This window comes from Canis lupus, chromosome 30 (genome assembly GCF_011100685.1).
Source record: "Canis lupus familiaris isolate Mischka breed German Shepherd chromosome 30, alternate assembly UU_Cfam_GSD_1.0, whole genome shotgun sequence".
NCBI classification, from domain to species: domain Eukaryota; kingdom Metazoa; phylum Chordata; class Mammalia; order Carnivora; family Canidae; genus Canis; species Canis lupus.
Window position 1 is genome coordinate 27,678,552 of NC_049251.1, and position 25,864 is coordinate 27,704,415.

The following is a 25,864-nucleotide window of genomic DNA, read 5'->3' on the forward strand; positions in this document are numbered from 1 at the left end:
GTCACATTTCCCTGACTACATATTGGAAATTCAGAATCTGTTCAGGGATAATAAGCCGGAGCCGTCCCTGGTGACTGGCTGGGCCATGTTTGCCAGCCCTTGTTTTCCTCCAGCTAGCTTTCATATGTGCTATCCACTTGAATGAATTCAGAGTTTAAGAGAAAAAAAAAAAAGTAGAGAGGTTAGACTTGTCACAGAACCAGGTTGAAGATACAGCCAGGCCACAATATCACTTGCATAGCTTCTGGATGAGGTACATTCGCGAGTACGTGTCTTACTTGTTTGAAAATTTGTATAGCACTTTTGCTCAAGTCTGCCTATTGTGGACATTTCTATAAGGCCTTCCACATCCTTCTACAGACCCTTTAATGGTTTCTGGACTCAGTACCACCGAGGTGAAAGTATTTATTTAGAACAATGAAAATCAAAGACTATATAAGATTTTCAGAGTTTTCAGAGATTTAAGGATTATTGACTGTTCCCTGTCTACTCTATATGGGGAAAATAGGTGTGAGAGAGACAGAGATGGAAATAAGGTACAGAACCAGAAGAAAGAGCTAGGAGCCAGAAAACAGCCAGTTCTCCCAAATCTAGTCTGATGTACTCGATCTGCATGACACTTTCCTTCAAGTCCTCTGCGAAGAGTTTCAGAAAGGAATATTTCATCGGAGCATGAAATATGCACAACACAATCCAGTAATTATGTATATACTTCCTGCTCTTCTAAGTTCAGAAAATGATTGCAGAAAGCCTGCTGCATGGTGTTCTTTAACTCTGTGAGGACTTCATGTGTATGGAGATGGAGAGGTGGAGTAGGAGGGACAGAGAGAGAGAGAAGCAGAGTCCCTGCTGAGCAAAGGAGCCTGATGCCAGGGCTCCATCCCAGGACCCTGAAATTATGACCTCCTTTGAAGGCAAATGCTTAACCAACTGAGCCCCCCTTTAAAGGCACCCTTAAATCTAACTATTAATAAGGATTCTTGTATTGTCTAGCTCTATAGTATTTCTAAAAGACATACTTTTATTTTAAGGACACAGGAAACTTTAAAGACACATAGAAAATGATGTCCCAGGAAACTGGTTAAAACTGGAGAGGCTGTATTTAATGTCACACAAAGTAGGCTGTAAGACGAAGAAAACCTAAGTAAAAACAGAGAAGGTCATTACAAAGATAGACTCATTTGCCGGGATGATAAATTGTGAACCTGTGTGCACCTGACATTACTTAAGAATATTTAAAGGAAAGATAGAGTATAAGGAGAACTTCAGATATGAAATTTCAGTGGAATAATTTAACATATTTTCCTCAATGATGAGAAGAACAAGATGAAAACAAAGAAAGAAATTGTTTTAGTCAAAAGAAAGTAATGAAATTGAAATCATAAAATTAACACAACCCAAAGCTGCTGTTTGGAAAAATAAATCTGTAAATCTCTGGTAAGTTTGATCAAGAAAAAAACAAGCAGAAAAAGGCAAAGAGTAATAAGCATTATTGGTAATGAAAATGGGGCAGAACTTCAGATAAAGAGATTTTAAAAATCATAAGAGAATGAAATGAAAGCTTGAAGCCAAAAAAATTGAAAATTAAAAATGGGTGATGAGAAAATCTGAGTAGATCTCTAATCTTGAAAGAAATTGCCTTATCAGTTTGAAATAAACCGCACAAAACAACAAATGAAAACTTAGGTCCAAGTTATTTTAGAGAATAGAAAGAAAATTTTAAAAACCCCTCCTCAACTTAATTTGGAACTAGTAGAATCAAATACCAAAATTGAATATAGATGTGGAAAACTTTTAAACTGGATAGAGATGCCCTCCCCCAAATCAATAAAACATTAACAGAATCCAACATGACATGTATTTAGATGTAGCTGCAAGTTAGAACTAGTATCTTCTAAGGATATAACATTTATTGAACAATTTATGGCATGCCTTCTAGGCACTGGAGTTGGAATAATGTAAAAATACAATTATTTCTGCCCTTGTGAAACCTACATTCTAGTACAGAGGAGCAGATAATAAGTAAACATAAAGAAAAAGATGAATAATTTCAGAATTAGAAAAATGGAACTGTCATTATTTAAAGATGATAGGATTATCTGCATATGTAATCCACTCAGTCTACAGAGAAAGTTCTTAGAGCTAATAAGAGTAAAGTCCCTGGAAAAAAGGTAAATATATAACTGCTTATCATTACCTAGTTCCAAACAATAGTATTCGTACTCACCTACAGGACTGTAGAACAAAATTACATGTACATATACTATTTTAAAGTTATATATAAAATCATGTATTATATTTTAAGTTTAAAAAGGTAGACCTTTTGTAACCAAAAGTATGATTTATCTGTGAATAGAGGTATCTAAAAAAAACTCTAGGATCTAACCAATGAAATGATAAAATTCATTGAAGAGAATAAATGAAGTGGTTTGTTACATTAATTTAAATTGATATTTTTGTTCCATTAAATACCTAGAAGTGGGATTGTTGAATTGGAATAGGTGAAGGGGATTAAAGGTACACAAACTTTGTTACAAAGTAAATAGGTCATGGGAATAAAATGTATAGCATAGGGAAATATAGTCAATGATATTGTAATAACTTTGGTGACAGATTATCTTATTGCAGGGGTCATTTTGTAATGTATAAAAATATCAAATCACTATGATGTATATCTGAAACTAATAGGACATTGTATGTTATACTTCAGTAAGTAAAAACTTATGTATATTTCAATAAAACTGCTAAAAAATTAATATGCATTAGGACTCAAGAATGACCAAGGTTAATTGAAGGACTCACCCAAATACCCCATTTCTTACAAAGCTATAGTAATTAAAATACTCTATTACTGATACTGGGTGATAAGAGTTCTAAAGGTTGATAAACATCTTTATTAAAATTAAAATAATAGGAAAAATATATTACCAAATTGAGTGAAGCTCCAGAGTGTGGGAAGAAGAAATTTGCATGTTTGCAATATATACTATGAAGAACTACTATTCAGAAATAATTAAAAAGAAAAAAAAGGGGAAGGGCCTGGGTACCTCAGTCGGTTAAGTGGCTGACTCTTGTTTTTGGCTCAGGTTGTCATCTTAGTATCATCATCAAATTCTGCACCAGGCATGGAGCCTCCTTAAGACTCTCCCTCTGGAAAAAAATAAAAATAAAAGATTCTCCCTCTGGCACTCCCTACCGCCTGCCCCTGTGCACGTGTGCAGGTTGCACACGCTCTCAGAAAAACAAAACTAAGAAAATGACCACCCAGGATAGCAACAGGTACTTACGAGGAAATTCAACTGGCTTATGAAGATATGGAAAAATATTCAGCCTCATAAGTAAACCAAATGCAAAATCAATAAGAATGTAGCATTTCATGTCTATTAGATGGGCACAAATTTAAATATATGAAAACATCAAAGTACTTTACAGAGGAAACAAGACATTTCAGAGAATGAATTCGGTAAATTTAAAAATACAAAGAAATAATAGATTTATAGGTACAAGGAGAAGTAGGACCATAATCAAACATGCATGGAAACTATAAGAAAGTGCAGTTAAGGAGAGAAAGAAGGATGGTATGTGATTTCAGCTAAATCTCTAATCTATTTCTTTAAAAATAAATAGCAATCATAAAGCAAATATGACAATATGTATTTCCAAGGTTTTCTACAATTAACAATTTTTTAGAAACCGTCACAAAGAGTACATGTGAGGTGAGAAAGCTTGTTTGTATTCACTGAATCTGGATCTCTGACATCTGGCAAAGCAAAATTACCAGGCCTTGAGGTTCAGACAGCAAGAGTTCATGGCTCTGCTGCAGGGGAGGTGACCCAGTGGTTGGATGCAGGCAGGTGGGGAGCGGGCTAGGACCTCTCTCAGCCTTGATGACCATAGCCCCTAGTCCTTTCGACATGTGCCTGGGATGTACCTACTGAAAGAACAAAGCAACCCAATCTATGAACCTCTGTTGAAGAATTCAGAGTGGACTTGGAAGTTTTTCACCACAAACTTAACACAATTAAGTCAACAAAGCTTTTGACGCAGTAGTAGGGGGCCTCGAGTCAGTTTTTCTCTTGGCATTTATTCAAACTCCTATTCCTCCTTTGGAGTTAGTCTTCAGAATAATTTGGCTATAGATCGTGTTTTCAAACTAATGGTGAAGGAGGCATTTCAGCTTGTGTGTTTCATCAGCTCTGCCTTAACCTCCTGTTCCTCACCCCTACCACCACCTCCACCACCCCCACCCCGTGGGGCTCCCATCAGTTTGAGGAGGTCATGGCCATCCAGTGGTACCTTCACTTTACCTGCTAGCAGCAGCCTCCTTATGTTGGTGCCTACCTCCCTAGTTATTTTCAGACTCCAGAACTTTCAAACCAGGTACCACTGAACTGATCTCATTCCATGTGCCTCTTAAGCCCTTCGATGGGTTCCTGTCTTTAGATAAAAGGGCACTGGGATTGGTTCTGGAGCACAGAACTGCTGTGTGGGTGAGGTTAGGTCCTCAAACCATTTCCTGAGCTTCTCCCATGCTGTTGTCTTTACTTTCCACCTCTTCCCCCCACTAAGTGCTTTCCAGCTCAACAGATGTTTCCTTTCTCCCACTTCTTCACCGCAGTTAGCCAGGTCTTAACCAGTACCCTCAGTCATGCAGGTATGTTCATCTTTGCATCTGGCTTCTAATTCAAGTGTGTCTAATCCATCATTTGAGCTTTCAGCTCAGTGTTGCTAGTGGTTCTCCAACGTCAGCATACATCAGAGTAATCCAGAGAGCTTGATAATACTGCAGTGCCTCATCTCCAGAGCCTCTCATTCAGCTGGTCTAGGACAAAGGCTAAAGCTTGGCACTTCTGACACATTCCCAGGTGGTACTAATGCTGCTGGGCCTCGGAGCCACATTTTAAGAACCTTACGTGATACAAAATTTGAGATGTTATTGTTGGTCATTTGGTGACTGTCCATGAAGGCTGGACTAAGGAAATCTGGGTGTTCCGGTGTCCTGTGGCTGATAATGTCCCTGCTGTACCTCACTACCTACCTCCCTTCTAAGCTTCCACCCTTGCTGGATAAACACCTGATTCCTTTGTTGCTCCATTTATGAGCAATAACACTCCTAGGAAGGAGGCCTATGTTCTTTTTTTTTCTTTTTAACTTTTTTTTTTTTTTTAAGATTTATTTATTCATGAGAGACACAGGCAGAGGGAGAAGCAGGCTCCATGCAGGGAGCCTGACGTGGGACTCGATCCCAGGTCTCCAGGATCACACCCTGGGCTGAAGGCGGCGCTAAACCCCCGAGCCACACAGGCTGCCCCCTATGTTCTTTTTAGACTCTCACACCAGCTCAGAGAAGTGGTGACTTGCCTGTGGACATGTACTTGTGGCAATTCTGGGATGGATGAGAAGTAGTTCACATTTCCCCCAAATCACAGCTGACTCTCATGTAGTTGTATACTTCTTGCTAGAGTATAGAACATTTATAGGACCCTTTAAAAAAATATTTTATTTATTTATTCATGAGAGACACAGAGAGAGAGAGAGGCAGAGACACAGGCAGAGGGAGAAGCAGGCTCCATGCAAGAAGCCCGATGTGGGACTCGATCCCAGGACTCCAGGATCATGCCCTGGGCCGAAGGTGGCGCTAAACTGCTCAGCCACCCGGGCTGCCCTATAGGACCCTTCTTTTGGAATTACTTGAACAAACAGATTTAATTTTATAAAAGAAAATGAGGTTTCGTGAACATCTAGATTTGAATCAAAACCCTGAACCCCCAAACGTGTTAAGTTCTCCTTCTCTCATTTAATGGCTTCTGGGTATTTTTTTAAAAATTGACACTCTTTAATTTTTACCATTATCTGATTGGATATTTCTCTTGTCCTAATCTTTGTTCCAAGGTTCTGAAATACTGATCACATATTATGTCTTTTGACTAAAGGGTAGTTCGGAGGGACCAGAGTGTTGAATAGGTAGGAGCATGGTCTCTGGAGACCATAGATGAGGCTTAAGTTGATGGTTGTGATTGTGGGCAATATAGTGTCACTGAACCTCATGTTCTTTGTACAAAATGGGATATTTTCTTGCATGGGCTTTTGCCAGAATTTAATTGACTTATACATGTAAAGCACCCGAAAGAGTGTTTGACTTTCAGTAAACAGCTGTTGATAGCAGAAAGTCTCTATCAACATGGTTTCGACTGTCGATAATCCAAAAAGACATTTAAAGTACAGAATCCATGGGGCACCTGGGTGGCTCAGTCAGATGAGTGGCTCAGGTCATTTTAGGGTCCTGGGATAAAGCCCTGTGTTGGGCTCCATGCTCAGCAGAGAGTCTGCTTCAGGATTCTCTCTTCCTCCCTTTGACCCTCCCTCTGCTTGCACACACTCACTCGCTTTCAATTCTTAGACATCATGGATTCTGTATTTTTTTTTAATCTCTGTGAAACACTATAATTAAACTTTCAACCTAACATTTACTTACTCATCTTTTGATGAAACACCGAAGATTTTTCTTGGTGTAGATCCCCTGGTTGGGGTTCTGTATTCTTTTCCTTGTATGAACCACATTATCTAGGAGAGAATTTAAAGACCATCCTGGAGCAATCTGAGGGTGAGCTATTTTTAGATTTTCATGATTTTTTTTCTTTTTAGTATTTTATAGTTGTCTCACATCTAATAACTTTTGGAAATATTTATCTTAAGCATTCAGTAGCTTTCTTTTTGTACTCTGTTAGCGGTTTATGGGCTCTGTTGGTTTATTACATTATTATGTGATGCATGGCCAACAGCAAAAGTGGAGAACAAATACAGCTGACTTGGCGAGAACAGAAGTGGGGCTCGTGAGAGAAGAATTTACTGGCTGTAAATTTTCAACTTCCCAAGGATCTTCGGGTATAAGAAGAGCTTGGACTCGCCTGCCCTTTTAGTGAAGAGGAAGATCTGTTCTTACACTGCTCAGAAAAGGTGCTATTAAAAGGCTGGTGGTAGCCTTTGGTGGAGGAGACTCCTTCCCTTTTAAAGTGGGAATACTGAAGGAGGCAATGGGAGGGACTTTGCTTGGCCAGAGCTTGCTTAATTAAGAGAGAAATTTCCAATCAGGTTTGACATTCTGACCCATTTTCTCAAAGAAGGCTGACAGATTTCACTTGTATGCCTGTCCCAGATGCTTAAGAGCTTTCCAGGCTTGGGGTTGGTAATCAAAACAACAAGTGAGCTGGAACTGCTGCATTGCTGGCTGGCAGGCAGTGATGACAGGCTGCATGCTCCTTCCAGCTTCAAGCTGACACTGTGCACTTTGCTGATTTATTGGGGAAAAATACATGCCACACATGGGCACACATACACTTCATATTTTAAAATACTGTACGATAAACGCCCAAATCAACTCCTGTGACATCAAGAGTAACACCTCTAGTGCAAGCTTTTGGAAGTTGTTTTTTGTACCTGCTGAAAAATGGGAGGGTTAATTTGCAGAGTTGGGATAGAAGGCAGCTTGTTGCCACACAGAACTTTCTTGCCATTAATGCCCAACATATTCTAACCCTGCCTGGTCCCTAGACCCTGTCATCTGGCAAGGTCCCCCTTGGTTGGTAGCCTAGCACATACTGTCCAGTGGCCCACTTGTGATGCTTTTTCACTATCATTTTCAGTGTGCTTTGGGGGAAAACTTCTGAAACATCTGGGCTGTCAGGTGGGTCTGCTCTTGTTCTGGGAGGTCAGAGGCTCCGGGTACTAACAAGTCCCATGACCTCAGCTACGTTACTTATTTCTCTGTGACTCTGTTTGTTTGTTTGTTTGTTGTGGCATTGGTGCCTTCCAGTGACCAATTCCATTTTTGTCCATGGAGTCACTTAATCATAGAAATCCACTGTGCTGCTGCTTAGATATTTCTTAGACCCTACCTCTCCTGCCTCTTGAGAAATCCAGATTGTTCTGCCACTAGACCCCTGAAATTCCAGAAAATGTACTTACAACTTTTGTTAATAGAAATAGTTTGCAAGTTGACCAGACTCCATTTTTCAAGTGTTAATATAGTCAGGATCTGGCCTTACCCTACCTCCCCTCTACTTTTTTGCTGGGGTATTTGAAAACAAATTCCAGGCAGTGTATTATTTCATCTATAGATACTTCAGTATGTTTTCCTGACAAATAAAAATTTTTTTTAAAAATTTCTAACCTATGCAACCACAAATCTGTCCTAACACCTAACAAAATTAACAGTAAATCTGTAATACCACCTAATATCCAGTCTGTTAAATTCATCCCCCACCCCCACTGGTCTCTCAAAAATACCAGTTTTACTTAATATCAGGATTTAAGCAAGGCCTACAAATTTTTTTTTGGTTGACACTTTTTTTTTTTAAAGAAAAGTTTTATTGAGATGCAGTGCGCATACCTTATAATTTACCCATTTATGATGTATGATTCCTTTTTTTAGTGTATTCACAAGATTGAGCAGCCATCACACAATCTAATTTCACTTTTTATTTATTTATTTATTTATTTATTTATTTATTTATTTATTTATTTATTACAATCTAATTTTATAGTACTTTTTTCCCTCCTGATATAAGCCTTGTGTCTGTTAGCAGCCACTCCTCAGTAACCCCACGCCCATCCCCAGCCTGTGCAAGCACTGATCCTAGCTATCTCTATAGATTTGCTTATTTTGTACTTTTCGTATAAGTGGAGTCACACAATTTATGGTCTCTTTTGATGAGTTTCTTTCACTTAGCAGTGTTTCCATGTTGGAGTTTATATCATACTTCATTCCTTTTTATTGCTGAGTAATGCTCTATTGTATGGATCAACTACATTTTATATACCCATTCATCAGTTGACTGGACATTTGCGCTGTCTATCTTTTGGCTATTAGGAATACTATTATAAACACTCATGTACAAATGTTTGGACATGTTTTCGTTTTTCCTGGATATGAGCCCAGGAGTAGAATTGCTGTTTAGTATTTTGAGGAACTACCAGGTTGTTTTCCACGGCAGCTGCACCATTTTCCATTCCCACCAGCAATGTATGACAATTCCAATTCCTCCATATCCTCACCAGCACTTGTTGTGCATCTTTTGTATTGTAGCCACCTTAGTGGGTGTGTGGTATCATACTGTAACTTTTCTTTGAATTGCTCTGTTGATTACTAAAGTTATATTTTCATGTGCTTTTGGCCAATTGTATTTCTTTGGAAAAAGGTTTCTATAGATAACCTCAACCCCCTTTTATTTTATTTTTTTTAATTTTTATTTATTTATGATAGTCACATATTGAGAGAGAGAGGCAGAGACATAGGAAGAGGGAGAAGCAGGCTCCCATGCACCGGGAGCCCGATGTGGGATTCGATCCCCGGTCTCCAGGATCGCGCCCTGGGCCAAAGGCAGGCACTAAACCGCTGCGCCACCCAGGGATCCTCCAACCCCCTTTTAAAATTGTATTGGCTTTTCATTGCTAAGTTGTAAGTTCATACATATTCAGAACGTAGGTCCCTTATCAGATACTTAATTTGCAACATTTTCTCCCATTCTCTGAGCTGCTTCTTCACTTTCTTGGTGATATCACTTGGAGTTCCAAATTTTTCATTCTGATATAGTCCTACTTATTTTTTCTTTTGCTGCATGTACTTTGGTATTATATCTAAAGTGTTGGCCTGACTCCAGGTCATAGAGATTTACTCCTGTATTCTAAGAGTTTTACAGTTTTAGCTTAAATATAGGTCTCTAATACATTTTGAGTTAATTTTTGTGTTTGGTGTGAAGTAGAGGATCCAATTTCATTGTTTTGCTCGTGGATATCCAGTTGTCTCAGCATCATTTGTTAAAAGGACTATTCTTTTCCCATTGAAAATCAACTCATTGTTAAAGATTAATTTCTAGACTCTTGATTCTATTCCACTAAACTGTCTATTCTTATGTCAGTATTCCACTGTCTTTATTACTGTAGTTTTGTAGTAAATACGTTTTTTTGAAACTTGATTAACCTGTTACTGTTTCCTCTTTTTCACATCTAACACCAAGCCATTTATTTGTGAGGAACTTGGGCTATTTTTATAGAAATGACCTACCATTGTATCCTGATGGTGTCACTTAACATGTTCTTCTCTCTCTTTATAAACTAATATTTAGATCTAGCATCTTAATTAAATTCAGGTTAAAGTATATATTTTTTATTGCCAAGAATACTTCCTGGAGAGTGCTCTATACTTTCTATTGCATTAGTTAGGAGGCATATGTTGTCGGGGTTATCCCACTTTTATTAATAGTAAAATTGATTAAGTGGGTTTGAATCAGACTGAACTATTACTATAAAGTTCTCCATTAACTTGTCACCTAATTGGTTTTAGCAGCTACTCAGGCATATTTTGATCTATTGCTTATTTCAATAGGAGCTATAAAATGATGACTTTGGACTCCTTTTATTCCTTCTGTATTTGTTAACTTTGTTAGTTTCCATTTATCAGTTTCCAGTTGGGATTGGTGGCCTAGCCACCTGCTAAGGTGGCCCATGATTACTTTAAAGGACTTTTATGGGATTTTATATGTCTGTGTTTTTACCCATTGCAGTCGTCATTCTTTCTGATACTTTAATTACCCCATCACAAGAAATTAACTATATGATGTGTAGGATTTTCTTGGAAATAATCCAGTGCAGGGGATAGGGTGAAGGAGTAGATGAGTCAGGAATGGCTGTGCATTAAAATTGTTGGAGCTGGATGGTGGGTTCATTATATTGTTCTCTCTTCCTTTGTATAAGGTTTAAAAAAAAAATCATCCTGTTATTGGCCAGTGATTACCCCCTTGATGCCAGTCTAGTGTCATTTTGATAGCTTCTTTGATCTCAGGCATAAGAAGCCCCAAGAACATTTGATACATTTCCTGCCCCAGAGTTAGAATCAATCACTTCTCCAGGGATCCCTGATTCCTTTTTAGTGGGAAATGGTATTCAGAGGCTGACTGAGGCCCTGACAATGCCACCAGATGGTCCTTGCCCTTAGCTTCCTCAGTAGACACACTAAAAAATGTGTTCCAGGAAAAGAATGAATCAGACATTCAGGTCAGTATTTCCAATTCAAACGAAAGACTACAAGGTTTTCTTTTTTTTTTTTTTTTGCTTTATTTTAATCTATTTCATGCTAAAAAGTTTTATTTCTAATAGCTAAAATTATTACGCATTTAATTTACTCTATTTATGACATCCTACTTCTATATAATGTAATAACCTAATTTTATAGTATGTGTGTATTTATATGTTTAGAGAGAAGAGGGTATAGTTTTAAAATAATGTTATCAATATTTGATATGTCTTCTCTGGTTTATTTTATCTTTAAGACATATCTCACTAGGGATGTACAGTGAAAAGAGTTTTTCAAAGTTATTTGAAATCATTTTTCTTCTGTGGTTATGCAATCAACTTGATACACTGCTAAGTTCATTTGTTTCAGTTTGCTTTAGATTTTTAGGTGTTGAGTTTTTCCCCTCTGATTTCAGAGTGGCTCTAAAGTGATAACTGTAACACAGGGGATATCCAGAGGTTTTGTTTCTGTCCTTGTTCCCTTCTTTCTTTTTCCCAAAAAGAATCATTTAAATTAGTACTAGATGTATATTTGTATTGTTTTAAAAATGCATATATGTTTTTAAAGATTTACTTATGTATTTTAGAAAGAGCCTGCACACATGCGTGTGCAAGATTAGGGGGAAGAGCAAAGGGAGACAGTCTTCAGACTCCTCTCTGAGCATGGAATCTGACATGGGGCCCCATCTCATGATCCATGAGATCATGACCTGAGCTGAAACCAAGAATCAGATGCTTAAGTGACTGAGCCACCCTTGCACCCCTAAAAATGTGTATTAGCCATATAAAATGAAAAACACTTTCCTCCCTTTATCACAAAGGATAGCATACTGTACACTCTTTTATCTTTTGCTTTGGTACTTTACAGCAAATCATGGAAGTTCTTTCTTCTTTGTTAGTTTGATCCTTTTTGTCAGACTGGTTTTATATTTGTGTCCTATTTTTTAAGTGTATGGTGGGATGTGGCAGTCTGTTTTTAATTGTTCCATAAAATACTGGGAGAGTTAGTGACTTCACTGAGTTGTACAAAAAGTCTCTTCTTTCCTCCTCATCATAGAGTAAATGGCTTTTCTTTTTTATTTTCTCTCTCAGTCTAAAGGAATTCCTGCCCAAAGAATACATCAAGCAGAGAGGAGCTGAAAAGAGAATATTTCAGGTATTGGAAATGTACAGAACTTTATTATTCTCCTCACTCCCTAGCCTCATCTATTAGTATGAGAAGGGCCTCAGCACATGATAGTTTCATATCCCATGCATGTACTCTGCTTATATAATAAATGATTAGTGACTCAAGAGTAAAGAAGCTGACAGTTCTACTTTGGGCAGATTTATTATCTTAATCCATACCTTCTTGCTAAAGGTTACTTAGTCCTTCTGAGAAAAATGTGCATACATTTAATTTCAAAGGCATTATATCTTGGTAGTGTCAAAACAAGGTGATTTGCTATTAAAATGCCCTGTAAAAGCAGCTACAAGTAGCTTCTTTGTCCTGATATTTGTTTTTTTGAAGCTTAGAATTTGGAAACTGGTGTCTTTTTTTTAAAATTCAGGGGTTTTTCCCTAAAAGGCAGAGAGTTTTCTCTTCCAGGCAAACAGTAAGAAAAGCCCTATCATCAACTTTGCCATAAAACTATCACTCCTGTGAATCCAAAATATTAAAGTCTCCTTTGTTATTGAAATGTAAGTATAAGTTGAAGTAGAAATTTCATGTGTTTAAAATGCACACAGTCTTTTTTCTAAGCACTCTGACATGCGGGCATTTATATATCCTGCTCTTTGAAAAGCCATATATTTTGGATGGATGTTAGAATGATGCCTCTCCTGGAGAACATTGTTTTAGATCTCATTGAAAGCATTGGTCCTGAACCTTTAGGGATATGGAGTTCTTCCAAAAGTGAATTGCCCCTTTGGACTCTGGTCTACCATGCTGCACAGCAGGAATTGTTGCATATGGGAGTAAAATCTCTAGGGAGTTTGGACTCCTGTTTTAGTTAAGAAGCCCTGCATTCAACCTTTCTCTATGCTCTGATCCTTGGTCAGCTGGTACATGTGTCACAGAGGGGTCTCTCCAACACAAGCATTGATGATTGATCATTCACAGCAACTATACGTGCCATGTATCATAACCACCTCTGCCAAGTCCACCTGCTGGCAGAACTGCAATAACTGGTCCTTGCTGCTGTCACTTGTAGGAGCATAAGAACTGTGGAGAGATGAGCGAAATAGAAGCCAAGGTCAAGTATGTCAAACTCGCCAGATCCCTCCGGACATATGGTGTGTCCTTTTTCCTGGTGAAGGTAAGTTGGGCAGGGTGCAGAGGATGTTTGCCTCTGCCACCTCTTCTATTAAAGTGTTTGCTGTCAAGCTTGCTCTGTTGTCCCGAGACCCCTAGCATTTGCAGAGGCAGCATCTGGCCAGTGGTCACTTGAGTTTAACCATGGGACAGACATGAAGCATGTAAGCTATAAGGCTGGTGAGTGATCCTGGCCACCCGTTGGGCCTCCAGGCATTTGTGTCTTGTCTTGGCACACTGTCGCTGCTATAAAGTCACTGAAGGACTGCATTTATGTCTACTTGTTATCACTTTACTCTGAAAATGTTTCACTTAAGATTAATGAGAGTGCTCTGGACTAAGTGAAGGCTGTTGATCACTGCATATCGAATTGAATCGATGTAGTAAATGCAGCACGCACTTTGTATACTTTTAGGTGGGCTTTGGGATTTTCTGTGGCCTTCAGATCTGATTTCATGGGAATTGTTTGCCTTCCTACTAGAGGGAAAGAGATGGGTCTTTGAAATTCAAGACCAAGGCCCTTGATGGGTGTGTTCTTAGGTGGACTGATAAGTACTCTTATTAGCTTCATTTGTACACCTTGACCTCACACACTCTATTTTAGTCATCTCACTAATAGGTTTCATTGATTTCCACTTGTTTTGCTGTGACTCTTGGCTCCTTGCCTCTTGCCCTTGGCCCTGAAAGAAAACTCCACCATGTGGTGAAGTTTCTCATGTTACTTAAGGCAGAGGAGAGTGTTACCAACTGTGCTCTAGCTGTCTCCAGGGACAGAAGTCCCAAGGCCAGAGTTCGGGTGGTTTAAGAAGATTACTTTCCTCACTGCTAAAGAGAACTAGAGAAAAAGAAAGTTATTCTGTCCCCTAGGATGTTTATGGGGGAAGAGATACTTTTCTTGACTCTACTCCTCATTGGAAAAAGCTGCTTCATTTGGGATGAGGAGCAACAAAGATAGTACACTGAGGAAGGGGACACACTTCATGCTGATGAGTTACTTAAGCCAGGTAGCTCTTAGTTTTACACCCAGAAATGCTGGGACTCTTGCAAATGATGAAAGCATAGGTGAATCACTTTGTTACTCAGAAAAATCTTTTGGAAGTTGAATTTTTCACATTTAGTGTGAGTCTTAAAGTATCAGTGAATTTTTGAATGGGGCTGATGTCTTGTAGGTACAATGGCTCCATTTCTCTGGAATGACTCTGCTGCCTTAGCTGAAGTGAGCCCATCTAAACTGTAGTCACCTGCTTTCATCATCCTAGTTTACCCACCCTCACCATGAGCCGATGGTGAGATCTGCTTGTTTTAGAAGAAAAACACTGCTTTCCATTTATTATTATTCCAAAGAACGGTAGATGGCAGATGAATTGCAGTACCTATAGGGACAAAGATTAAACAAATTCTGAGCATGTCCAATGCTTTGGTCTCAGTTTCCATGCTTTCTTTCTTGAGTTTTTCTGTAGTCCTTTATGTATGAAATTCATCTCTTGTATTCATATTGTTTTCCACTAATACCATCACACATGATACAGTCAGTTTCAGTGATGTGCATATAGGTCAATAAATTTATAGAGCACAGATCTTCTGGTTATTGCAAAGTTTTGTAGATTTGGTTAAATGAAAACTTCTTTTACAAAAGTATTTAAGGCAAAATAAAGTAATGAAAATTTCCTTTCTTCCTCCCTTCTTTCCTTTTCTTTTTTCCATCTCTCTCTCTTTCTCTCTTTCTCTCTCTCTTTCTCTTTTTAACTTGCATGCCTTTGAAGAAAAGCCAGGATCAACTTTCATATATGTATTAGATGTATATGTTTTGGTTTTCCTTAGTGGTTTTTTTTTTTTTTTTTTTTTTGGTTACTTGATGAAAGTGAGCACCCTGCTCACTTTAATTTTTTGCTCAGTGGTCTTACTTATATACATTTTATTTTAACGTTGATTTTGATAGGAGCACCTGGGTGGCTCAGTTGGTTGAGCATCTCTTGATCTCAGTTCAGGTTATAATCTTGGGATCATGAGATCAAGCTCTGCTGGTCTGGAGCCTACTGAGGATTCTCTCTCCCTCTCCTTTTTCCCCTTACATCTCCCACTTGCATGCTCACTATCTCAAAACAAACAAAGTTGATTTTGATAGTTTGCATGACTGCAGATTGCTGTTTTGAAAGTAGTTCAACCGAGAATTCAGGATTAATTTAATACTATGGATTAATGAACATCATAAATCAGATCAATAGGTCAAATAAAATGACCTCATATACAGTGAACTGTCTGGAAAAGAAATACAGAAAATTACACTTACAATAGTATCAAAAATAATAAATTACTTAATGAATTTAACCAAGGAAATGAAAGATCTGTACACTGAAAACTTTAAGATGCTGGTGAAAGAAATTAAACACAATACAAATAAATGGAGAGATATCCCATGTTTGGAAGAGTTAATACTATTAAATAGTCCATTCACTTAGAATAATTTTCAACCCACAGATCTCTGTACATGCTATAACAATATATAGTCTTTAACTTTTACATTTATTTTTAAATTCAGCAAAATGTGTGGCTAAGGGATAGTAAGTTTTTTAAAAGCATAAGTAACAGATTTCTCTAGAACCCCAACCTAAACATACCATTAAATGGCATAATATAGGAAGTTAAAAGTGAGTGATTCTAGCATCTCATTCACTACTTGTATAGGCTATTAGAAATTTAAGTCAATGAAATTGTAACTTATGAAACATTTAGATATTGATGTTGAACACAATCATACCACATGACCTTGAGATTAATCATAGATATTCTCAGAGTAGTTAGATATATTTACAGGATACTTCTATCATACTTTCTTCTATATCCATGAACACGTTAACCTAATATTCAGAGCATTATACTTTATTGTTATAAAAAAAAAAAAAGTACTTGGGTATTGGAGTTAGAAGATGGGCCTGGAATCCAGGATAGCAACATACATCTATGTGGGAAATAGCAGAAACTCGTATGACTTTGAGAGACACCCATAAACTCCCTCAGCCTCAGTTTCTTCATCTGAAAAATGGGAGTAATAATGCCTTACAGAGTGCTAGTGAAGATTAAGTGAGGTGATGTATGTAAAGAAATGTAGTGCCTGGAAAGTTAAGGATATTTGATAAATTTTAGATTATCCTCAACCCTTCCCACATCTCCCTAATCCCTGGCTCCTGAATCTTCCAATTTGTAATTTGCTTATAGCAGCCACAATGTAGAGCAAGAGTAGCAAACTTTGCTAGTGAAGAGTCAAATGGTATCCTAGGCTTTGTGGGGCATACTGTTCATCTCTGCCTGTGTGGCCTGAAACTAACTGTATGCAATACGTAAACGAATGAGCATGATTAGGTGTCTATAATGCTTTATTTACGGGCTCTGAAATTTCAATTTCATATAATTTTCAAATGTCACATAGTTATTATTCCTCTTGTGGGTTGTTTTTTTTTTTGTTGTTTTGTTTTTTTTTTGTCAACTACTTAAAAATGGAAAATTCAGTCTTAGCTCTCAGGCCGTAAAAAAGCAGGCAAAAAGCTGGGGTTAGCACTTGCTGTAGTTTGCTGACTCTGATGTAGAGAATGTCTATAAGCCATATAATGAGTCCACAGGGAATAGCTTTATGTGGCAGTATTCTCGGTGGCTAAGAACATAAGCTTTGAAAAGAAACACCTAGATTTGGATTCTGGCTTTGCCACTTAGTTTTACCTTAGATAAGTTACTTTACCTTCTATCTATATGCATGCTTGCTCACGTATAAAATTGTGCTTTTTTAAGAGGTTTAAATGAAATAGTATTGAAAAGGGGATTGTGCCATAGAAGATCTCAGTGAATGGAAGCTATAAATGTCTAGTTTTCCTCTTATATTGACTTGTTTTGCATTTTATCTTGATAACACTAATCAAAACCCCATAAGCAATGGTAAACCATTTCCCATGACCTGCAGAAGACCTTGTTTCATTCCAGGAAATTCCTGTGTAAACCTTTCTCATTTATAAGCTTGTCTTTTAACTTTCCCTGTAGCCACAGCCAGAACCTTGAGGTGTGAGATATGTGGGGAGCTGACCCTTTTCTCCCCTTAACCATAAAAGCATCACAGAGGGCATTTGGAGCTTCTCAGAATCCTGAGTAAAGCTGGGGTAGATGACAAGTTGTTAGAGAAAAATGGCTAATGGAAAGGATCTTTAATACCATTTTGTTCTTTTTTAAAAAAAGTTTTATTTATTTAAGTAATCTCTACACCCAGGGTGGAGCTTGAACTCACTACCCTGAGATCAAGAGTTGCATGCTCTTCAAACTGAGCCAACCAGGCACCCCTAACTAACACCATTTTGCTCTTGAGCAGCCTTTTCTTTCTGCCATGCCCCTAAAAGAGATAAGTATCTTGATAAGACAGCAAAACACACAAGCCAGCCCTTTGACGCCAAGCCAGGGTTGGCGAATTCTAGTGAGCACAGCTGGGTGACAGGTTTAGGCCACATCGAATTTAAAGATTTTATTTATTTATTCATGAGAAACGCAGAGATAGAGACAGAGACACAGGCAGAGGGAGAAGCAGGCTCCACGCAGAGCCCGACATGGGACTCGATCCTGGGTCTCCAGGATCAGGCTCTGGGCCAAAGGCAGCACTAAACCACTGAGCCACCTGGGCTGCCCCACATCGAATTTAGAGCCAGAACATGCCAAAGCGTAACCCACTTGCATCTCTTCACTCAATTCTAAATCTCCCATGTAAGAATCAGCCAGTCTCCATTCCAGTGAGAAGAGCTGAAAGAAAAGCAGGCTTGACCATAGCCAGTCACTGGTTTTGAAGCCACTGTAGTGGTTGAGCTGTGTTTGAAAGAGGGGCAGGGCTTGTTAATGAATCCTGCCTCTTCTTAGTAGAATGCATACATTCTCCTGCCTCTAAGTTATGCAAGCTCAAGACATCTTCCAAACAAAACCAACCTAATGAGGACCACCTGGAGAGAAATTTCTGCATAATAGCAGCTACAGCTGCTATAGCGCTCCTGCTTGGGAGACGGGACTTGGGCCTGCCTAGCCTGCTTTCTATTCTGCAGATAAAAGAGCGCTGATCTCTGTAGCTGAAGTTGGCAAGGCCAGGTGTAGGGTGGACTGGGATGTGTGGGATATGGAGAGGAAGAGGAAGCCCCTCCCAGTATGCAGGCTCTACCACTGTGGGTCTAAAGCAGGGCTTCATGGGGAAGAACCAGTGTAGCTAGCACTGAGCTGAGCCTTTTGCTCTTTTAACTTTCTCCAGCTGCTCTGTGTTTTATGGGTAGGCTGAAATAATATGATCCCTTGACAGTGGTCCCTGTTGCTGGGTTTCAGCATTTTCTGAGTTTCTTCTGTCCCCTTCTCCCTAATCCTGATCTGATGGAATGCCCACTGTAAGTTATTAGCATGTTCCCTGTGGCTTTCTCTCCTGTCCCGAAAACTCACAATTCTGTGTTCCCTCACCCCAAAGCCTCTTGCCCGCTGGGAGGTGCAGATGGAAAAGGCTGAAGGCAACAGCTGCAAACCATATTTTATTTCAGATCCCCTTCAGGGTCCCAGCAGCTGGGCTTGTGCCAACCCTGTGTGACTAACTGCCTAGAACCTCTTTGCCTAAATTTCTGAGTGGCTCCTGACACCAGATTGGACTAGCTGGCATCATCCCTGCTGCATTGCTTATTATCCCTTGTGGAACCGGCATCTCTTTACAAAAAAATCTTACTCTTCTCAGTATTTTCTTAAGGACTGGGAGGTTCTTCCACTTCCAATAATATTCCCCTGTTGGACACTCACTCAGATTCCTGGTCCTGTTCTCTTCTTCTCCTGGGAGGATGCTGGAGGTGTGCTGTGACCTTAACCGACAGATGGCTTATGAACTGCCCATGGGGCTTAGTGGGGATTTTTGTCTTCTCTGATTGCCTTTTTTTTTTTTTTTAAGATTTTATTTATTTATTCATGAGAGACACACACACACATCGAGAGAGAGAGAGAGAGAGAGAGAGAGAGAGAGAGAGAGAGGCAGAGACACAGGCAGAGGGAGAAGCAAGCTCCATGCAGGGAGCCCAACATGGGACTTGATCCCGGGTCTCCAGGATCAGGCCGTGGGCTGAAGGCGGCGCTAAACCGCTGAGCCACCTGGGCTGCCCTCTGATTGCTTTTATCACAGTAGAGTACACAGTGGTAGACTGTGCTTTTGAAGTCAGAAACATTTTTGAGCTATTTAAATTTGTGTTCAAATCATGGCCATACCACTCACTAGTGCTTGCCTTGGATGGTTTGCAGATCTCTTCATTTGCAAATTGAGGATGATGAGACCAACATTTGAGGGATGCTCTGAAAATTAGTAGATAGTATTAAGTACCTAGCACATTTCTGTTATTTTAAAATTGCTTATCCCTTTGTATACATAATTTGTGTGTGTTGATTGGTATGTATATTCCTCTGAGAATAGTGATTTAGACATTGCTAAGTTTCAGGAAATATTTGGGAAGGTTTATTTTTTTCTCCTGATAACAATAGAAATAGATTTTTTTTTTTTTTTTGAGAGGGAGAGAGAAAGAAAAAAAAAGAGAGGACAGAGGAAAAGGAGAGGGGCAGCCCGGGTGGCTCAGCGGTTTAGCACCACCTTCAGCCCACGGCCTGATCCTGGAGACCCGGGATCAAGTCCCATGTTGGGTTCCCTGCATGGAGCCTGCTTCTCCCTCTGCCTGTGTCTCTGCCCCTCTCTCTCTCTCTCTCTCTCTCTCTCTCTCTCTATGTCTCTCATGAATAAATAAATAAAATCTTTAAAAAAAAAAGAAGAAGAAGAAGAAGAAGGAAAGGCAGAGAGAAAATCTTAAGCAAGTACCACACCCAGCACAGAGCTGGATGCAGGGCTTGATCTCACAACCCTGAGATCATGACCTGAGCCAAAATCAAGTTGGATGCTTTAATTGACTGAACTACCCAGACAAATTTGTTTTAAGTGAAATTTGGAGAATAAGGAAAAGAATAAGAAAATAATACAAATCACTTGAGATGATCACTGTCCTTTTATCATGTAATGAAATTTTTATTTAAAAAAAAAATCTGTTATGAATTCTATTTAAAAATTTTATTTTAAAAATTTTGTTTCATGTAGGGTTACACTGTACAAATGGTTTTTATTTTAGACCATATTGAAAATTTGTTGCCATGAATCTAGTTGTTTTCCATTCATATGGTTTTTACCCTAATTTACTTAAAAACTCCCCTGTTGAAAATTTTGGTTATTTCCAGTTTTTCACTATGATAAACTATAGTTACACATAGTCTTTTCACACATTTAGAACTTCGTTTTGAGTAGCTTTCTAAAAGCAAGCTGTGTCAAAAGGGGGAGCATTGTTATAGCTTTGGATTAATATTGATGCATTTTCTTCCATAAAGATTTTGCCACTTTAAATTCCCATCCATAGTGATCCTTTTTCATACCTTCTTCAATTTCAGTATTTAATTTTTTAAAAAGCTCTCCATTTTATTAAGTGAAAACCTAACTTAATTGCTTGGTTTTTACTTTTTGTTTTAATTTTTTTCTTAAGTTTTTATTTTAATTACCTGGTATTAATTACAGTTAAGTGCACTTCTTCATCCTCATCACCTATTTCACCCATCTTCCCACCCATCTCCCCTCTGATAACCATCAATTTGTTTTCTATAGTTAAGAGTCTGTTGCTTAGTTTGTCTCTTTTAACCCCCTTTGTTCATTTGTTTTGTTAAATTCTTGAATTCCACATAGGAGTGAAATCATACAGTATTTGTCTTTCTCTGACTGACTTATTTCCTTATTGTGCTTTCTAGTTCCATCCTTGTCATTGCAAATGGCAAGATTTTGTTGCTTTTATGGCTGAATAATATTCCATTGTGTGTATACGTGTGTTTGTGTGTGTGTGTGTGTATACGTACTACCATTTTATAAATATATATATATATATAAAATGGTAGTGTGTGTGTGTAAAACACACACTTCTGTATCCATTCATCAGTCAGTGGACGCTTGGGCTGTTGCTGTATCTAGGCTATTGTAAATAATGCAGCTATAAACATAGGTGTGTATGTTCCCTTTGAATTAATGTTTTTGTATTCTCTGAGTAAATACCCAGTAGCGCAATTGCTTAGGGTAGTTCTACTTTTGAATTTTTGATGAATCTCCATACTGTTTTCCATAATGACTGTACCAGTTTGCATTTTTACCAACAATGCAAGAGGATTATTTTTTCTGCACATCCTCACCAGCATTGTCATTTCTTATGTTTTTGATTTCAGTCATTCTGACTGGTGTGAGGTGATATCTCATTGTAGTTTGGATTTGCATTTCCCTGATGATCAGTGATAATGAGCATCTTTTCATGTGTCTGTTGGCCATCTGTATGCCTTCTTTGGAGAATTGTTCATGTCTTCTGCCCATTTTTAAACTAGATTATTTGTTTTATTGGGTGTTGAGTTTTAGAAGTTCTTTCTGTATTTTGGATACTAACCCTTTATCAGATATGTCATTTGCAAATATCTTCTCTCATTCCATGGATTGTCTTTTAGTTTTGTTGATAGTTTTCTTTACTGTGCAGAAGCTTTCTATTTTGCTATAGTCCCAGTAGTTTATTGTTGCTTTGTTTCCCTTACCTCAGTGGGCATATCTAGAAAAAATTACTATGGCTAATGTCAGATAAAATTTCTAGAAAAATTCTTTTAGAATTTTTATGGTTTCAGGTCTCACATTTAGGTCTTTAATCTATTGTGAATTGGTTTTTGTATATGGTATAGGAAAGTGGTTTAGTTTCATTCTTAGGCATGTTGCTGTCTAATTTTCCCAACACTATTTGTTGAAAAGACTGTCTTCTTCTGATTGGATATTCTTTCCTTTTTTGACAAAGATTAGTTGACCATATAATCGTGGGTTCATTTGTGGATTTTCTATTCTATTCCATTTATGTGTCTGTTTTTATGCCAGTACCATATTGTTTTAGTTACTACAGCTTTTTAATATAACTTGAAGTTCAGAGTTGTGATTCCTCCAGCTTTGCTTTTCTTTTTCAAGATTGTTTGGCTTCTCAGGATCTTTTGTGGTTTTATACAAATTTTAGAATTTTTTATTTTAGCTCTAAAAAGTGCTGTATTTGGATAGGGATTGCATTAAATGTATAGATAGCTTTGGGTAGTATAGACATTTTAACAATATTTGTTCTTCCAATCCATGAGCATGGAATGTCTTTCCATTTCTTTGTGTCTTCAATTTCTTTCATTGATGTTTTCTAGGTTTCAAAGTACAGGTCTTTAACCTCTTTGGTTAGGTTTATTCCTAGGTATTTTATTACTTTTGGTGCAGTTGTAATTAAGATGGTTTTCTTAATTTCTCTTTGTACTGTTCATTATTGGTACATAGAAATGCAATCGATTTCTGTACATTGATTTTGTATCCTGTGACTTTAATTAGTTTAACAGTTCTAGCAGTCTTTTGGTGGAGTCTTTCAGGTTTTCTATAGAGTATCATGCTATCTGCAAATAGTGAGTTTTGCTTCTTCCTTACCAGTCTAGGTGTCTTTTATTTATTTTTGTTGTCTGATTGCTGTGGCTAGGACTTCTAGTACATGTTGAATAAAAGTGATGAGGGTGGACATCCTTATCTCTTCCTGATCTTAGGGGAAAGTCTTCTAATCTTTTCCCATTGAGGATAACATTCGTTGTTGGTTTTCCATGTATGGCCTTTATTATGTTGAGATATGTTACCTCTAAACCTATTTTGTTGAGGATTTTTATCACGAATGGATGTTTTACTTTATCAGATGATTTTTCTGCATCTATTAAAATGATCATGTGGTTTTTACCCTTTCTTTATTGACATATCTTGTTGATTTGTGAATACTGAAACATCCTTGCAGTCCCAGAATAAATCCCACTTGATTGCAGGGAATTTTTTTGATGTATTGTTGATTTTGGTTTGCTAACATTTTGTTGGAGGATTTTTGCATCAGAGATACTGGTCTGTACTCTTGTTTTCTGGTGTCTTTATCTGACTTTGGTATCAGGATAATGCTGGCCTCACAGAATTAATTTTGAAGCTTTCCTTCTTTTTCTATTTCTTAGAATAGTTTGAGGAGAATAGGTATTACTATTCTTTAAATATTTGGTAGTATTCACTTGTGAAGCTGTCTGGTCCTGGACTTTTGTTTGTTGGGAGTTATTTGATTACTGACCCAGTTTCTTTGGTGGTTATCAGTCTGTTCAAATTTTCTGTTTCTTTCAGTTTTAGGTGTTTATATGTTTCTGAGAATTTATCCATTTCTTCTAGGTTGTCCAATTTGTTGGCATATGGTTTTTTGTAATATTCTTTCTTTTTTAAAGATTGTATTTATTTATTTGAGAGAGAGAGAGACAGAATGAGTGAAGAGAGGGGCAGAGGGAGAAGCAGACTCCCCACTGAGCAGAGCCCGATGGAGGGCTCAATCCCAAGACCCTGAGATTTTGACCTGAGCTCAAGTCAAATAATTAACTCATTTAGCCATTCAAGTGTCTTGTGTAATATTCTCTTTCAACTGTTTGTATTTCTATCACATTGGTTGTTTCTCCTCTCTCATTTGTAATTTTATTTGAGTACTTTCTCCCCCCCCTTTTTTTTTTTTTTTGATAAATTCGGTTAGACGTTTATCAGTTTTATTGATTTTTTTTTTTTTTTTCAAAGAACCAGCTCCTGGTTTCATTTTTCTATTCCATTTTCTTTTGTTTCTTGTGCTTTTTCTAGCACCTTCAGGTATAAGGGTTAGGTTGTTTGAGACTTTTCTTGCTTCTAAAGGTACGCCCATATTCCTGTATACTTCCCTCTTAGAACCACTTTTGCCGCATACCAAAGATTTTGAACCATGTATTTTCCTTTTCATTTGCTCCCATGTACATTTTTATTTCTTCTTTTATTTCATGGCTGATCTATTCGTTGTTTATTAGCATGTCCTTTAACCTCTGTATATTTGTGATCTTTCCAGAGTTTTTCTTGTGGTTGACTTCAAGTTTCACAGCATTATGATCAGAAAAGATACATGATATGACTTTGATCTCCTTAAACTTGTTGAGGCTTGTTTTGTGGCAAATATGTGATCTATTCTGGAGAATGTTCCATGTACACTTGAAAAGAATGTGTATTCTGCTATTGTAGGGTGGAATGTTATGAATTTATCTGTTAATCTGGTCCAATGTGTCATTCATAGGCATTGTTTTTCTTACTGATTTTCTGTTTTGATGATCTGTCCACTGATGTAAGTGGGGTGTTAAAGTCCCCTGCAATTATTGTGTTATTATCAGTCTTTAGGTCTAAAGTGAGGCTTTTGTAGTAAGTCTATAGATGGGTCTTGCTCGTTATTCATTCTGTCACCCTTTGTCTTTTGATTGGAGTATTTGGTCCATTTACATTCAAGGTAATATGTATTTATTGCCATTTTATTACTTGTTTTTGGTTGTTTCTGAAGATTTTCTTGGATCTATTCTTGTCTTTCTTTAATGGTTTTCTTTGGTGATATATTTGGATTTCTTTCTCTTTATTCTTTGCATATTTGTTAGCAGGTTTTGATTTGTGGTTACAGTTAGATTTGTATATAACCTTTTCTGCATAAAGCAGTCTATATTAACTTGATGATCATTTAAATTTGAACCATTCTTTACTCTTCTCCTTCCCATGTCCTTAGGTATATTGTGTCCTATTTTTACATACTTTTATTTTGTAAGTTCCTTGACTGATTTTTTTTTTTTTTAACAGAAATACTCATTTTTTTTCTGTTTTGTTTCCTACCTTCATGTTGTCATTTTTGGTCATTCATTTCTACTCAGACAATCCTCTTTAATATTTCTTGCTGGGCTGGTTTAGTGATCATGAACTCCTTTTTTTGTTTGGGAAACTATTCTCCAATTCTAAATGATAGTCTTGCTGGATAGAGCATTCCTGGATGTAGGTTTTTCCCATTCAGCACTTTGAACATATGTCATTCCTTTCTGGCTTAGAAAGTTTCTACTGAAAACCCTGCAGGTTTCCTTTGTATGTAACTGTCTTCTTTTGTCTTGTTGCTTTTAATATTTTTTTTCTTTTTCATTATATTTTACCATTCTAATTATGAAATGTCTTGCTGTGGATCTGCTTTTGTTGATTTTGTTGGGGGTTCCCTGTTCCTCCTAGATCTGGGTGTCTGTTTCCTTCCCCCAGAGAAGGGAAGTTTTCAGCTATTATTTCTTCAAATATATTCTCTGCCTTCTTTTCTCTTTTCTTCTGGGACTCCTATAATATGAATGTTATTGTGTTTGCTGGAATCACTGAGTTCCCTAAGTCTGTTCTCATTTTGTGGAATTCTTCTTTCTCTATTTTTTTTTAGCCTGATTACCTTCCATTACTCTGTCTCCTAGGTCATTAATTCATTCCCCTGCTTCTTCCAGCCTGCAGTTCATTCCATCGAGAGTATTTCTCCTTTTATTAATTGAGCCCTTGATCTCTGCTATGTTATTCCTCATCTC

At 37.7% G+C, this 25,864-nt stretch overlaps 1 protein-coding gene across 5 annotated transcripts in view; it reads left to right on the forward strand.

Annotated features, from left to right (window-relative positions):
• TLN2 (talin 2) overlaps nt 1-25,864 on the forward strand; it is a 428,409-nt gene that overhangs the window by 244,353 nt on the left and 158,192 nt on the right. For all 5 annotated transcript variants that reach the window (XM_038580605.1, XM_038580602.1, XM_038580603.1 and 2 more), the window contains 2 exons: nt 12,163-12,226; nt 13,263-13,367. In XM_038580605.1, coding sequence (XP_038436533.1) covers nt 12,163-12,226; nt 13,263-13,367 — 169 coding nt within the window. The remainder of the gene's footprint in view (nt 1-12,162; nt 12,227-13,262; nt 13,368-25,864) is intronic.